Raw genomic sequence first — 16,848 nt, 5'->3', positions numbered from 1 at the left:
GTCTTGATAAGCACTTCTAGTAGGAAATTAATGTAAAGCTATTTCAGATATGGAAACAAGTTTTACACGCCACAAAAAGCTTTTTCGAGCACCTTACACATGATTCTGACATAGACACGTCCTTTATAAGAGATTCTTGAAGGAAATGCCTGCAATGCTTTTTAGTGATGGAAACAAGCTTTACACGCCGCTAGAAGCTGTTTAGAGCACCTTGAACATGATTCTGACATAGAAACTTCCTTTATAGGAGTTTCTTGAAGGAAATGACTGTAAGGATATTTTAGTGATGGAAACAAGCTTTACACACCACTAGAAGCTGTTTAGAGACCCCTGAACATGATTCTGATATAAAAACATCTTTATAGGAGTTTCTTGAAGGAAATGAATGTAAGGCTATTTTAGTGATGGAAACAAGCTTTACATGCCGCAACAAGCTGTTTAGAGCACCTTGAACATTATTCTGACATAGAAACTTCCTTTTAAAGAGATTCTTGAAGGAAATGACTGTAAGGCTATTTTAGTGATGGAAACAAGCTTTACACGCCGCAAGAAGCTGTTTAGAGACCCTTGAACATGATTCTGAAACAGAAACATCTTTATAGGAGTTTCTTGAAAGAAATGACTGTAAAGATGTTTTAGTGATGAAAACAAGCTTTACTCGCCGCAGCAAGCTGTTTAGAGCACCTTGAACATGATTCTGATATAAAAACGTCTTGATAAGCACTTCTGGTAGGAAATTAATGTAAAGCTATTTCAGATATGGAAACAAGTTTTACACGCCACAAAAAGCTTTTTCGAGCACCTTACACATGATTCTGACATAGACACGTCCTTTATAAGAGATTCTTGAAGAAAATTCCTGCAATGCTTTTTAGTGATGGAATCAAGCTTTACACGCCGCTAGAAGCTGTTTAGAGCACTTGAACATGATTCTGACATAGAAACTTCCTTTAAAAGAGATTCTTGAAGGAAATGACTGTAAGGCTATTTTAGTGATGGGAACAAGCTTTACACGCCACAAGAAGCTGTTTAGAGACCCTTGAACATGATTCTGAAACAGAAACATCTTTATAGGAGTTTCTTGAAGGAAATTACTGTAATGCTATTTTAGTGATGGAAACAAGCTTTACACGACACAAGAAGCTGTTTAGAGACCCTTGAACATGATTTTGATATAAAAACATCTTTATAGGAGTTTCTTGAAAGAAATGACTGTAAAGATGTTTCAGATATGGAAACAAGTTTTACACGCCACAAAAAGCTTTTTGGAGCACCTTACACATGATTCTGACATAGAAACGTCCTTTATAAGAGATTCTTGAAGGAAATGACTGTAATGCTATTTTAGTGATGGAAACAAGCTTTACACGCCGCAAGAAGCTGTTTAGAGACCATTGAACACGATTCTGAAACAGAAACATCTTTATAGGAGTTTCTTGAAGGAAATTACTGTAATGCTATTTTAGTGATGGAAACAAGCTTACACGCCGCAATAAGCTGTTTAGAGACCATTGAACATGATTCTGATATAAAAACATCTTTATAGGAGTTTCTTGAAGGAAATGAATGTAAGGCTAGTTTAGTGATCGAAACAAGCTTTACACGCCACAAGAAGCTGTTTAGAGACCCTTGAACATGATTCTGATATAAAAACATCTTTATATGAGTTTCTTGAAGGAAATGAATGTAAGGCTATTTTAGTGATGGAAACAACCTTTACACGCCGCAACAAGCTGTTTAGAGACCCTTGAACATGATTCTGAAACAGAAACATCTTTATAGGAGTTTCTTGAAAGAAATGACTGTAAAGATGTTTTAGTGATGGAAACAAGCTTTACATGCCGCAACAAGCTGTTTAGAGCACCTTGAACATGATTCTGACATAGAAACTTCCTTTAAAAGAGATTCTTGAAGGAAATTACTGTAATGCTATTTTAGTGATGGAAACAAGCTTTACACGCCGCAGCAAGCTGTTTAGAGCACCTTGAACATGATTCAGATATAAAAACGTCTTGATAAGCACTTCTGGTAGGAAATTAATGTAAAGCTATTTCAGATATGGAAACAAGTTTTACACGCCACAAAAAGCTTTTTGGAGCACCTTACACATGATTCTGACATAGAAACGTCCTTTATAAGAGGTTCTTGAAGAAAATTCCTGCAATGCTTTTTAATGATGGAAACAAGCTTTACACGCCGCTAGAAGCTGTTTAGAGCACCTTGAACATGATTCTGACATAGAAACTTCCTTTAAAAGAGATTCTTGAAGGAAATGACTGTAAGGCTATTTTAGTGATGGAAACAAGCTTTACACGCCACAAGAAGCTGTTTAGAGACCCTTGAACATGATTCTGAAACAGAAACATCTTTATAGGAGTTTCTTGAAAGAAATGACTATAAAGATGTTTTAGTGGTGGAAACAAGCTTTACATGCCGCAACAAGCTGTTTAGAGCACCTTGAACATGATTCTGACATAGAAACTTTCTTTAAAAGAGATTCTTGAACGAAATTACTGTAATGCTATTTTAGTGATGGAAACAAGCTTTACACGCCGAAACAAGCTGTTTAGAGCACCTTGAACATGATTCTGATGTAGAAAATTCCTTCATAAGAAATTCTTGAAAGAAATTCCTGCAATGCTTTTTAGTGATGGAAACAAGCTTTACACGCCGCTAGAAGCTGTTTAGAGACCCTTGAACATTATTCTGATATAAAAACATCTTTATAGGAGTTTCTTGAAAAAAATGATTGTAAGGCTATTTTAGTGATGGAAACAAGCTTTACATGCTGCAACAAGCTGTTTAGAGCACCTTGAACATGATTCTGATATAAAAACATCTTTATAGGAGTTTCTTAAGGAAATGAGTGTAAGGCTATTTTAGTGATGGAAACAAGCTTTACACGCCGCAACAAGCTGTTTAGAGACCCTTGAACATGATTCTGAAACATAAACATCTTTATAGGAGTTTCTTGAAGGAAATGACTGTAAAGCAATTTTAGGGATTGAAACAAGCTTTACACGCCGCAAGAAGCTGTTTAGAGCTCCTTGAACATGATTCTGACATAGAAACTTCCTTTAAAAGAGATTCTTGAAGGAAATTACTGTAATGCTATTTTAGTGATGGAAACAAGCTTTACATGCCGCAACAAGCTGTTTAGAGCACCTTGAACATGATTCTGAAATAGAAACTTCCTTTAAAAGAGATTCTTGAAAGAAATGACTGTAAGGCTATTTTAGTAATGGAAACAAGCTTTACACGCCGCAAGAAGCTGTTTCGAGACCCTTGAACATGATTCTGATATAAAAACATCTTTATAGGAGTTTCTTGAAGGAAATGAATGTTAGGCTATTTTAGTGATGGAAACAAGCTTTACACGCCCCAAGAAGCTGTTTAGAGACCCTTGAACATGATTCTGAAACAGAAACATCTTTATAGGAGTTTCTTGAAAGAAATGACTGTAAAGATGTTTTAGTGATGGAAACAAGCTTTACATGCCGCAACAAGCTGTTTAGAGCACCTTGAACATGATTCTTATATAGAAACGTCCTTTAAAAGAGATTCTTGAAGGAAATTACTGTAATGCTATTTTAGTGATGGAAACAAGTTTTACACACCACAAAAAGCTTTTTGGAGCACCTTACACATGATTCTGACATAGAAACGTCCTTCATAGGAGTTTCTTGAAAGAAATGACTATAAAGATGTTTTAGTGGTGGAAACAAGCTTTACATGCCGCAACAAGCTGTTTAGAGCACCTTGAACATGATTCTGACATAGAAACTTTCTTTAAAAGAGATTCTTGAACGAAATTACTGTAATGCTATTTTAGTGATGGAAACAAGCTTTACACGCCGAAACAAGCTGTTTAGAGCACCTTGAACATGATTCTGATGTAGAAAATTCCTTCATAAGAGATTCTTGAAAGAAATTCCTGCAATGCTTTTTAGTGATGGAAACAAGCTTTACACGCCGCTAGAAGCTGTTTAGAGACCCTTGAACATTATTCTGATATAAAAACATCTTTATAGGAGTTTCTTGAAAAAATGATTGTAAGGCTATTTTAGTGATGGAAACAAGCTTTACATGCCGCAACAAGCTGTTTAGAGCACCTTGAACATGATTCTGATATAAAAACATCTTTATAGGAGTTTCTTGAAGGAAATGAGTGTAAGGCTATTTTAGTGATGGAAACAAGCTTTACACGCCGCAACAAGCTGTTTAGAGACCCTTGAACATGATTCTGAAACATAAACATCTTTATAGGAGTTTCTTGAAGGAAATGACTGTAAAGCAATTTTAGGGATTGAAACAAGCTTTACACGCCGCAAGAAGCTGTTTAGAGCTCCTTGAACATGATTCTGACATAGAAACTTCCTTTAAAAGAGATTCTTGAAGGAAATTACTGTAATGCTATTTTAGTGATGGAAACAAGCTTTACATGCCCCAACAAGCTGTTTAGAGCACCTTGAACATGATTCTGAAATAGAAACTTCCTTTAAAAGAGATTCTTGAAAGAAATGACTGTAAGGCTATTTTAGTAATGGAAACAAGCTTTACACGCCGCAAGAAGCTGTTTCGAGACCCTTGAACATGATTCTGATATAAAAACATCTTTATAGGAGTTTCTTGAAGGAAATGAATGTTAGGCTATTTTAGTGATGGAAACAAGCTTTACACGCCGCAAGAAGCTGTTTGAGACCATTGAACATGAATCTGAAACAGAAACATCTTTATAGGAGTTTCTTGAAAGAAATGACTGTAAAGATGTTTTAGTGATGGAAACAAGCTTTACACGCTGCAACAAGCTGTTTAGAGCACCTTGAACATGATTCTGATGTATAAACTTCCTTTATAAGAGATTCTTGAAGGAAATTACTGTAATGATATTTTAGTGATGGAAACAAGCTTTACACGCCGCAATAAGCTGTTTAGAGACCATTGAACATGATTCTGAAACAGAAACATCTTTATAGGAGTTTCTTGAAGGAAATTACTGTAAAGCTGTTTTAGCGATGGAAACAAGCTTTACACGCCACAACAAGCTGTTTAGAGCACCTTGAACATGATTCTGATATAAAAACATCTTGATAAGCAGTTCTGGTAGAAAATTAATGTAAATCTATTTCAGATAAATCTATTTCAGATATAAAGCTGTTTTAGCGATGGAAACAAGCTTTACACGCCGCAAAAAGCTGTTTAGAGCACCTTGAACATGATTCTGATATAAAAACATCTTGATAAGCCCTTCTGGTAGGAAAGTAATGTAAAGGCATGTCAGATATGGAAACAAGTTTTACACGCCACAAGAAGCTTTTTGGAGCACCTTACACATGATTCTTACATATAAACTTCCTTTATAAGAGATTCTTGAAGGAAATGACTGTAATTTATTTTAGGGATCGAAACAAGCTTTACAAGCCGCAGAAGCTGTTTAGAGCACCTTAAACATGATTCTGAAATAGAAACATTTTTATAAGAGATTCTTGAAGGAACCACTGTAATGCTATAGTAGGGATGGAATCAAGCTTTACCGCCGCAAGAAGCTGTTTAGAGACCCTTGAGCATGATTCTGAAACAGAAACATATTTATAGGAGTTTCTTGAAGGAAATGACTGTAAAGCTGTTTTAGCGATGGAAACAAGCTTTACACGCCGCAACAAGCTGTTTAAAGCACCTTGAACATGATTCTGACATAGAAACTTCCTTTATAAGAGATTCTTGAAGGAAATTACTGTAATGCTATTTTAGTGATGGAAACAAGCTTTACACGCCGCAAGAAGCTGTTTAGAGACCATTGAACATGATTCTAAAAGAGAAACATCTTTATAGGAGTTTCTTGAAGGAAATGACTGTAAGGCTATTTTAGCGATGGAAACAAGCTTTACACGCCGCAATAAGCTGTTCAGAGCACCTTGTACATGATTCTGACGTCAAAACTTCTTTTGTAAGAGATTCTTGAAGGAACAACTGTAATGCTATTGTAGTGATGGAAACAAGCTTTACCGCCGGAAGAAGCTGTTTAGAGGCCCTTGAGCATGATTCTGAAACAGAAACATCTTTATAGGAGTTTCTTTAAGGAAATTACTGTAATGCTATTTTTGTAATGGAAACAAGCATTAAATGCCGCAACAAGCTGTTTAGAGCACCTTGAACATGATTCTGACGTAGAAACTTCCTTTATAAGAGATTCTTGAAGGAAATGACTGTAAAGCTGTTTTAGCGATGGAAACAAGCTTTACACGCCGCACGCAAGAAGCTGTTTAGAGCACCTTGAACATGATTCTGATATAAAAACATCTTGATAAGCACTTCTGGTAGGAAATTAATGTAAAGGTATGTCAGATATGGAAACAAGTTTTACACGCCACAAGAAGCTTTTTGGAGCACCTTACACAAGATTCTTACATATAAACTTCCTTTATAAGAGATTCTTGAAGGAAATTACTGTAAAGCCATTTTAGGGATTGAAACAAGCTTTACACGCCGCAAGAAGCTGTTTAGAGACCCTTGAACATGATTCTGCAACAGAAACATCTTTATAGGAGTTTCTTGAAGGAAATGACTGTAAAGCTTTTTTAGCAATGAATCGACAGGAATGCATTTCCCGTCTCCATCTGGTAAATCAGAAGTCACCGTCTTCAGATGAGTAGAATTCTTGAGAAAGTAATCCATATTTTCTGTGGAAGGTTCTATCATCCAATTGTGGCGGAACTGTCCCAGTTTCACGTGTGTGAAATATTTCCACATGGCCGGGTCACCAGTTGCACGTGGGTGAACCCTAGTTTTCTTGTGTCTGTCCCCCACCTGACCAAACTGGTAGATCCTGAAGGCTGACATCTCTGTTGCCTGAGAGTCAGGAATTGGCACAGGGACAGGGGTGTCCATCGGTCCATTGATACCTCAGAACTTGGGGCCGGTGTAGGAACAGGAATCCCTACAGGTCCCTCTGGTTCAGTCTGAGTTCCTCTAGATACTTATACTACTAATAGGATGTACTGTTACTTGTAAAAGTCAATAAAGAAACAGGTTGTAAAGTGAATATATTTAATCAAAGACTGGTTTGTATGTTGATTTCCATTATGTTATTATCTAATCATCATTTTCCATGTCGTCCTCGTCTTCATCTGAACTTTCTACACAAGTCGCCTGGTTTTCACACTCTGTCAGTTTACACATATCTGTGCACCTGAGGCCATTTGCAAGACACATACATCGTGGGAGTGAAAATGTTTTTGTGCAGTTGCAGGCGAGTAGATCCAGGACAGCTTCAGGTGCTGGCTGGCCTTCCATCCAGTGCAGCACCAACTGTTCACCTTCCTCCTCTGTCTCCATCTTCCATCCTCTGCCAACAGGGCTTGGCACTTGTGGGTCCTTTTCTTAACACCCTGCAGTGCCCTGCTACACCCTGCTACGCCCTGCTATGCCCTGCTACTGCTAATAAAATTAAATAAAATAAAATTGAATCGAATTGAACTGAAATTTAATAGAGTCTGGTGGGACAGTGATTTTGGGGCTGTTTCATGTTAAACAATAAGTATCTTACTATTCAACAAAAAGGGCGACCTCTGTAAGGTTCTTTCCATAATGTTTTCAGGCACTTTTTTTCAGTTAATCTAAACATGCCAGTGGCAAAACAAGAACTTTTAATGTGCGGAAATTAAAAGTGCGCATTTGCCTATTAATGTTCAATTTCAGCTTGTTTCGTCGCGGCCAACTGCAGCAGTCTTGCTTAATAATGGACCAATTTAAAAAGCTCTCATCAGTCACTTTGATGCAAAAACATGGGAAATGCTATGGCGCTGAAGTGGGTCTTCGTTGCTATAGGAGTGCCATCTGGTGATCAAAGCTAAACAGTCAATATTCTGGATGAGTTTTCAAAACAAAGCACAGCGCTCAACATACAGATCCAGGCTTATTTAATCGGTTCAAAGCATTGAGACTTAGTTAATACAGCAGAAACATTTACATCACACAAACATTAGAAAACAAACAAAAACAAAAAAACAAAACATTAAAGAAAAGCTTGCTTACAATTAATTCCCTTGATTCACTTACGTAGTACGCAAAGTTACGTAACTGTAAAATGGATCAAGTATGTTTTATTAATTTGCTTAAAGACATATTATGTCTGTGACTATGCAATCTAAACCAAATTGGATTATCCTTATAGGAATAAATCTCCACCCACATCAGAATTACACCAAATTACTGAAAGAAGTAATGTAAAGGGTTTCAACTAAAGTCAAAATTTTAACCTTCTGTCACCCTGACTTTTACACAGACCAGCTTCATTTGCATTGCTCACTAAGAAAAAATACTCCAACTTGCTCAAACCACCTGATCCACCTTCACTCACCTCTCTCAAGACAAGACCTCTAACAGACAAACATTAAGTTAAAAAAACATGATGACATACACAGACCGGATGACACAGTAAGCAATGCCAGGTGGTCAGGACACATTGATATGCGTAGATATAACACAATTTTGAGAACATGACGCTGCACTGTATTCTGAACGGACACAGACACACAGAAACACAGAAACACACACACACACATTAGCGACACACACAGAATGATGGCAACAAGTGGTGCATAATGTCAAATATACATTAAGTGCAATGAAATCGAATTAAGTCCAAACCATGTACAAATACATTAGATTCATCTGAATCTTCATCTGACAACAGGACAACATTTAAACTAAACACATTGCAGATGATTCTAAGACTGTTGGAAAGAGGTGTCTCCAACAGCAAAAGCAAAAAATACAAAGACAGAGTATTTATTTAGTTCTTTGTGTTGCACTCAGTAATTTCTTTTGAAATTATTTTTTGGGCATTTTTTAGGCCTTTATACACAGGACAGCAGAAGAAATGAAAGGGGGAATGACATGCAGGAAAGGGCTGCAGGTCAGAGTTATATACATTCATGAGGAGTTAGCTGTATCTGCTGGGCGCATACTGCATCAGACAGTGTTAGTGTCCATGTTAAAGGATTTATGATTGACATCCTGAAGAATTCCATTCATCCTCCAACAGACTCTACTTTGAAAACTTCAGGGCCAGCTGCAGGGAAATAAAACGTCAAATGTACGATGAAAAAACCTATTCAAATCTGAACTTCATCATTTTTATCACATATATATATACGTATATAGTTATTTATCTTGTTAAAAAGGTGTTATGTTGTAAAAACAGCTGTATGTTTATGTCACCTTGTGAGCGGTGTCTGCAAACTGCTGGGTTTTGTGCATCAGCTCCACAGTCTTGTCCTCAGCACGAGTCAGTCTGTCTCCACGCTCCCTAAGAACCACGTTCACCCTTTGGACTACATTACCCATAGTGCTCCATGTGGCACGCTGCCCTGGCAGACCTGTTCATAGACACAAAAGAAGAGAAAGAGAAATGTATTCAAGTGAGCAGTCAGAGTATTGAAAGTAGGAAATATATGAAATACTCTATAGAACAAAAGCCCTCTCATTTATAAATTGTCCTCATTTGCCCAAAGAAAACTTTGTTCTGAAACTGGTGCCAGAGAAAAGGTCAGGCTGTTTGAAAACACATTAGTATTCATCCTCTGCAGACCATGAATATCCACAGTGCATTCTAATCTGACAATGATGCCAGCATTACTGACATCATGTGGGGATAATGAATATGCATAATGATAAATCTTGTGACAATCTAGTCAAAAGAAAAATAGCCCAACAACTAGTGACCAAAGTGTTTACAGACAGAGAGACTGTCAGCTCTACGTGAGAACCATCACAGACCAACCATGTTGGTTTGTATACATACTGTCTGACATACAGTCTGACAGTTACTGCATAATCTTAAGGCATCACAGCTTGTAATTATCAATAAACTGTTGCACCCCCGGTACGAATAGCCTCGGCCACACAGCTGAGCTATTCACACCCTGTGACATAATAACAAAAACACGTTGCTCGCGTGCACCGAAATCATGGCGGACGTTCATCTTCCACAACAGCAGAAACTGGCGTATTAGGAGAGTTTTGTCTCTAAAGTTTATAACAATTGAATTTCTAGATGGATACTACAGTTGCGCTTTCTGTCTTCAGTGAAAGCATACAACCGTTAGTTTGTTAGTCAGTACCTATTTTGTGTATACAGTATGGTTACCTAACAACCGAGTCTTGAAGACACCAAATTGTAAACAGTTGTACAACATTCTGTATGAACTGCTAGGTGAGTGGTTAGTACACTAAGCTTTGGTCTGGGAGACTGGAGTGTGATTCCCCAGTGAGGTGATCTTGTTCTTTTCATATTGGATAATTTGCACGCACTTGCGCAAGTCAGGGCCCGCGAACACAAAATCTTTTTTGCAGGGTGGTAGGGGAAGACTCATGAATATGCCTGCTATGGTTGGATTGGTTATGGTTAGGGTAAGAATGTCAGGGAGATAATATTCCAAAAGTAGTATGGATAACTGTGTGTAAATATATGCCAAAGTACTGTAAATGCACAGGGGTGCAAATAACATACATTGATATTTGTACCAGACGGCGTATTAATGGAACACATTGCTCTGTTTACCGGCGGGGTGCGAATAGCACTTCCAATTGCACCAGGGTACGAATAGCATACACTGCTAATTGTACCAAGGGTGCAAATAGCCTCACCCATAAACTTCTGTTTCACTTCACTGTAGCTTGCAATGTGCAAAAATGTTGGTGCAGCTTCAAATATATTTCAAGGTGTTTGACATTTGCACATCTTCAACAACTGAGTCGAGACAACACACTGGATGACTGGAGAATATTATATATATATATATAAAACCTAATTCTCCTGTGTTTCTATACCAAACCAGACAGATATTCTTCTAAAACAGTTTGTCCTGCTAGTCTATGCTGCAATTAGCATGGAAGAGGCAAACAGTGGTGTGACTGTGTGCAATGTGTTGCGTTGTTGGGTATGTGAACTATACATGCACTGATGTTCTTCATTTTGCACCAATGAAGTTCCTAACAGTTCATTGAATTTAATTACTTGAAGGAAAAAACATGTTTTCTTTTCTTTTTAGAAGGACACAGATCCATCCAGCTGCCTTCTTGTCAGCTCCATTAACAACCTATGCTATTTTAGTTATTTTACAATTTTTGCTGTATTTTTTGGACAAGATCATAATATATAGACCACGAGACACAAATAAAGAAATGATAGAATATCGAGTCACCGCTGTGTGAACTCTTCTGCTTGAGCTTTTCACATGTAAACATAAAAAAACCAAGAGACAAGAGACATTAAGACAAGCGTGGCGAGTAACCCACTTTTCCTTGGGCTGTTTATGATCTGTATTGCTTGCTCTGACCTGGGGCCTGTTGCACAAAACCAGGATAAGGAATTAAGCTGGGATATTCAGGTTATCCTGGATGAATTTAGCTTTGACTTGGTTGCACAAAAGCAGGTTGAATTAAACCCAGCCAAGTAACCATGGATATTTATTCTTTGCAACTAGCCTGCTCCAGAGCGGGCTAACAGGCAGGCTAAGATTAATTCTGGAGTCTTATGTGTTAAATCAGCTGCCGCTCTTATCTGAAATAAACGTGTTTAACAGTTATTCCGTTGTCTTCAGAATGTGTTCCGCTTTATTTTTATTAACATGCATTACTTGTCACTATTACTGTCACGAGTTTGATTTAAATCCTACTATTGCAGTTGTTTAGATGGTAAGAAATGGTTGCACTGGCGACCGGAGATAAAGTGGGACGATACGGAGGAAATGGGTTTTTTCCGCTGCTCTCCTCGTGAAATGTGCCCCATGCAACGCGGAGAGGCGGGGGGAGGCAGGGGGATCCTCCCACACTGTGCAGCGGACTCTAAAAGGGGACTTTTAGCGTCAATAACGCCGACAATGGCACTTGACCAAACGTCCGTATTTTACCAGATGGGAGTGAGTGTTGGAACGCCACAAAGCTTCTTAATAATTTTATTTTGGTGCTGTCACTTGTCATCTTCAAGCTTGGTGAGTGAGAAAAAAAATATAAATAATAGGCTATATTGTTTTACAGATATGCTTACAGTGTGTATTGAAGTCACTAACTTCTTTTTCTAGTTTTTGTCCAGTCATGTTTGTTCTGTATGAACATTAATTGTAGAAAGATATTTAGAATTAGTCATTAGCTTATAGAGATTTGTGCATATGGTTGTAAAACATATTCTCGCATTATGAATAAGGGTTTGAAATTAAGCCTAGTCCTTAGGGTAAATTGCCCGAGGAACATTAATTCACTTTGCTCACTTTTAAGGCAAAGTAGGCTAAATAATAAAACATTTTATTTATATAGTGTTTTACAGGCTACTCAGAGACACTTTAGTGTAAAACCAGCACATTTACAACATAAAAACAGATACAGCAATAAAACCAACACATAAAACAAGCAATTAAAACATAATGTACAACTTTGTAAAAACGTGGAGTGACTAAGTAGATTTTTTTAAATCCATACGTATTCAGTCGGTCTGCTATTGTCTGTCGGTCTTTCCGTTTGATAACAACAGCCGTATTTCCCTTTTTGCATATTATCTTTCACCTTCTCGTAATTTTCCATTAAAAGCTGCTGCTCAGTGGGTGAAACATATGCAATGTTATATGAACATGTCTTTTCCATTTCTGCATCAGTAAATCTGTGATCGATACCGTGGTCTATTTAAGAAAGCCGTGGAAGTCCACATATCCTAGCTATGTACACCTGGCTTGACATAGCTTCAACTTCTCATCCTGGCTTGGCAAACGTGCAACCGATTAAGCCGCGATGAGTGGATCACACTAAGTCAAGCTGCGCTTTTTCAGTTATCCTGGATTTCTTTATTCTACTTTTGTGCAACAGGCCCCTGATGGTTGATATGAAGGACGCTGGGATGGAATTGGCTGCACACATTGCAAGTCAAGCGCTTATCACAATCCTTGCTTTTTCTTTTCAAAAGTTTATCTTGTCCTATGTGTTTTCTCCTCCAATCGTGGACACTGCTCCAGTGAGTGACCTTGAGTGCAACACTCACAAATGTTGGTGTTCTTTGCAGGTGAACTACTTTGCTATTGAACCTATATATGAACCTGATTGGACTTTGTTTAGATGGAAACAGTGGTTGCAAAACTGTCAACTGTGATGTCATCCTGTTCACGTTTTAGTTTACTGTAATGAGCTGTGTATTCTGAATTTTCCCAAAGATTGGGGCAGACACTATTTTGACTTGATGCTCGAATGAGACAATATCCATTAACATTGCCCTGCATTAGAATTTATCCAGTATCTCACAGACAGAAACTCTCCATTTTTCGTATAGCTTGTATGGAAGCTTTAGAATCATATTCAGGGGCAATTACATGCAGCAAAGGGCAGCATGTCGGAGTCAAACCCGCAGCCGCTGTATCGAGGAGTAAACCTCTATATATGGGCGTGTGCTCTGTAAGCTACCTAGGTGCCCGAAAAGAGGTTTGCTTAACGATTTTCATGTTTTGCTGTTTCAAGATGAATATCCTGACTGCTGTTCTGTGTTGCATTCCAATATGCATGTTGTTGCATTAATGGCTGTTGTTGCATGTCCACAAGGGTAGGTTGATATTCGTCCAATTGTGGGTTTAGTGTGGTGAATGTTTCTTTTAACCTTGTTCCCTTTTCATGAGTTTGGAGATTGGTGGAAGTGTCTTTTAATCTTGTTCCTTTTTCAAAATAAGATTCCATTACATTTGATTGTGTGTTTGAGCGAGCTTGGTATATATAATAATATATGGTAATAATACTATTTTAGCAGCAGTAGCAGCCATTTCCGTAATTGAGCTCCAGCTTTTCCTTTCTCCTCCTCAGCTCCTCTGTTTGCTCCTCCAGAGCGTGCTTCTCCTTTAAAGATGCAGAGCAAGTTAATTGGGAGACTGTTTGAGACAACATTTCCCATTGTTCCAAGAACCCAAATCCCCAGCAGAGCCACTTCAACATATGCCATAGGACATATTGGACTCTTCAGAAGAGATACGTCTCTAAAGCCATTCCTATTCCCTATTGCACGTTTTGCCAACCAGAACAAACTGGAACTTTCTTGCCCATGGTCTGGGAGTGTAAACAGGTGCATGAGTTTTGGAATAAAACAACATCAATAATATCTGATGCGATAGGATGTCGAATTCCTACTGTCCCGATTTTTTGTTACTTAATGATTACTCTCAATTACACCTACTTGGGAGACAGAAGAAAACTTTTTTTCTTTCGTCGAGACTCGGGGGGAGAGGGTTGTTGTTCCTGTTCAGTTATATTTCTGTTCAGGAGATTTGGGAATGTCTGCATTTGCCAACCACTTGTTCATTTCTTTCATAAACCCAAAAGGAAAAGGAAAAACAAGCAACTTTGCTTTGAACCATATCTCTTGTTTTTCCTTTTCCTTTCAACATTGTCAATTATGACAAATTTCAGGCAGATTGGACAATGTACACTTAAGTTACAACTTGAACAACTCCTTCATCGCTAAACGCTCAAAATGGCTGCCACACCACGCCCACAGCGTTTGATGAAAACTCAAGCTTTTAATAACTTTTCATCTTTAAAGGGTAACTACAGTTTTTTTTTTTATGTAAGTTAATAGGGCAGTTGTCCAGTTTATATTTACCTTCACAAAAGTGCTCGTTCTGCCACTGACAGGCTCAGATTATTATTCTAAGTGTCTGACAACATCATGGAAAGGATTTTTAAGGAGGTCGACCTTTCTCTTAAAGCGTAAGATCCTTTTTTAAACATAAAAACATGCATGTATGTAACCTCAGACATCTTACCTGGACATCTTTGCTCTTTTTGTTCACTGTTCTCTCGAACAGTATAACGGTATAACTGTTTCATTCTTACTTGGTGTTTATTTCCAAAAAAAGTCTTTCTAAGCTTTTCCCTGTATGTGTTCACTAACAAGTCTAAAAACACTACCGCTTTTGTCCAAAGCGGCACAATCAACACAAACTGGAAGTTACGTATAACTACTTTAAGTGATGGGAAACAAGGTTTCCACATGGGGAGCTCTTTGGAGGCCAGATTGCATGTTTGCTGCTTGGAGACATGTTCATGGAGCTTCTAGTAAGAAACTGTGAGTAGTTTACATGATAGAAACAAGATTTTTACATCACAAGGTGCTCTGTGGCCAATTCCCATGATTCTCGCCTATAAACATGTCTATCAGAGATTCTGGTAAGAAATGAGGATTGGACAAAAAAAAAGCCAAAAAGCATATTTCCTGCATAAAGACATATTTATAGGAGCTTCTATTGAGGAATGACTGTAAAGCAGTTTAAGTGGAATAAACAATCATGCATGATTCTGGCATAGAATAAACCATCTTTATAAGGGACTGTTCGTTATTTATTTCAGGGGCCACCGGAGGAGTTTTGGGATCTTTAGTCAAAATAGACCTGACCCTCCCTTCACCAGCAAATTTTTTTGGATGACCCTCCGAAATGATTAGGAAAAAAGGGATGACCCTCCCCAACAATTTTTGAATCCTTCTGTACTTCTGTACTAAACCTCTGCATTCTGGCCATTTCAGTAGATTTAATCACTAACATTGTCGTGGTAAGACAATAAGCATGGAAACTAAATGCACACTTCCTGCATTACAGCATTACTTCAAATACTAAGTTACTAATAAACTAGTATTCACATGAAATAAAACAATAAAACATTGAGACCATTCAACAAAGCACACTGGGTAATAATAAATTCAACACTGGTTGCTATGGACTCGTCACTAGGCTCCTCAGTCATTGTATATTTTAGCATAGGTAAATCTGCCAAAACTGAACATTATCCAAAACTCAAATGTCTTGAAAAGGCTGTCGTTTGCGCAATTTCACAAATAATCACCGGGACCGAAAGGATATTTGAGTCAGGTATGGCTGCAGCCTGGAGACCTTCCGTCTCATGCCCTCCTGGCTGGTGCAAGCTTCAACTTTTCAAAATAAAAGCTTGAGTCTGGTCCTCTATGTTTTCGTATGGTGTTTTGGATGTTTTTTAACTAAACAGTACTAATCAATAAAATAATTTTTCAGCAGATGTCTTAGTTACAACACGATGATAGAGCTAGCATTGGTGGTCCATTCCATAAATACCGAACGGTCCCTGAAGCTTCTGGTAGGAAATGACTGCAAAGCTGTTTTATTGAAAGAAACAAGGTTTTTCATTGGGGGGGCTCTCTGGAGGCCAAAACAAATGTTTCCTGCATAGAAACATGTTTATCAGAGCTTTGGGTAAAAAATAGCTGTAAAACTGTTTAAGTGATAGAAACAAAGTTTCCCAGCACAGGGAGCTCTGTGTAGGCAAATACACATGATTGTGACATGCATCTTTCATAAGACCTTCTGTAAGGAAATGACTGCAAAGCTGTTCCTGATGTTCCTGAGGTTGTCACACTGCAGAAGCTGTTTGACCTCAATACACATGATTCTGATCTTTATCAGAGCTGAAACGACTGTGAAGCTGTTGTTCTAACTATATTCCTTACTCCTGGTTATTGTTTATATTATGTTTGGTAACATGTACTATATTACTGCTTATGGAGAATTGAATGTATACACGGTAACTCTCTCTTTATAGAAACCACACACACATAATATAAATGTTACTATTATGTGTTTCAGTGAAAAGGAACAAAGCTGCAGTCCGTCCCTATTCAGCAGGAACTTTCATCTGCCTGGTCTGGGCTAACCATTACTTTCCTCCACATCCCCAGAAACTAAGGCAAGCCATTTTAACATTTAATAGCAAGATTGGATATTTATTTCATAATTCATACAATTAAATTCTTCCTTGTCAAAAATAACTGTAGTGTAGATAAAGGGTAGA

At 37.9% G+C, this 16,848-nt stretch overlaps 1 protein-coding gene across 1 annotated transcript in view; it reads right to left on the bottom strand.

Moving 5' to 3' along the window:
- Window positions 1-9,049: 9,049 nt before the first annotated feature.
- Window positions 9,050-16,848, bottom strand: part of stxbp6l (syntaxin binding protein 6 (amisyn), like) — a 79,835-nt gene continuing 72,036 nt past the window's right edge. Inside the window, exons 6-7 of the mRNA XM_028605868.1 lie at window positions 9,223-9,371; window positions 9,050-9,073 (exon numbers count right to left, since the gene is read on the bottom strand). Of these exons, the coding sequence (XP_028461669.1) occupies window positions 9,050-9,073; window positions 9,223-9,371 (173 nt within the window). The remainder of the gene's footprint in view (window positions 9,074-9,222; window positions 9,372-16,848) is intronic.

The sequence above is a fragment of the Perca flavescens genome, chromosome 18 (assembly GCF_004354835.1).
Source record: "Perca flavescens isolate YP-PL-M2 chromosome 18, PFLA_1.0, whole genome shotgun sequence".
In the NCBI taxonomy this organism is placed as follows: domain Eukaryota; kingdom Metazoa; phylum Chordata; class Actinopteri; order Perciformes; family Percidae; genus Perca; species Perca flavescens.
The sequence above is the reverse complement of the archived record's forward strand: the minus strand, read 5'-3'. Positions and strand labels throughout refer to the sequence as shown.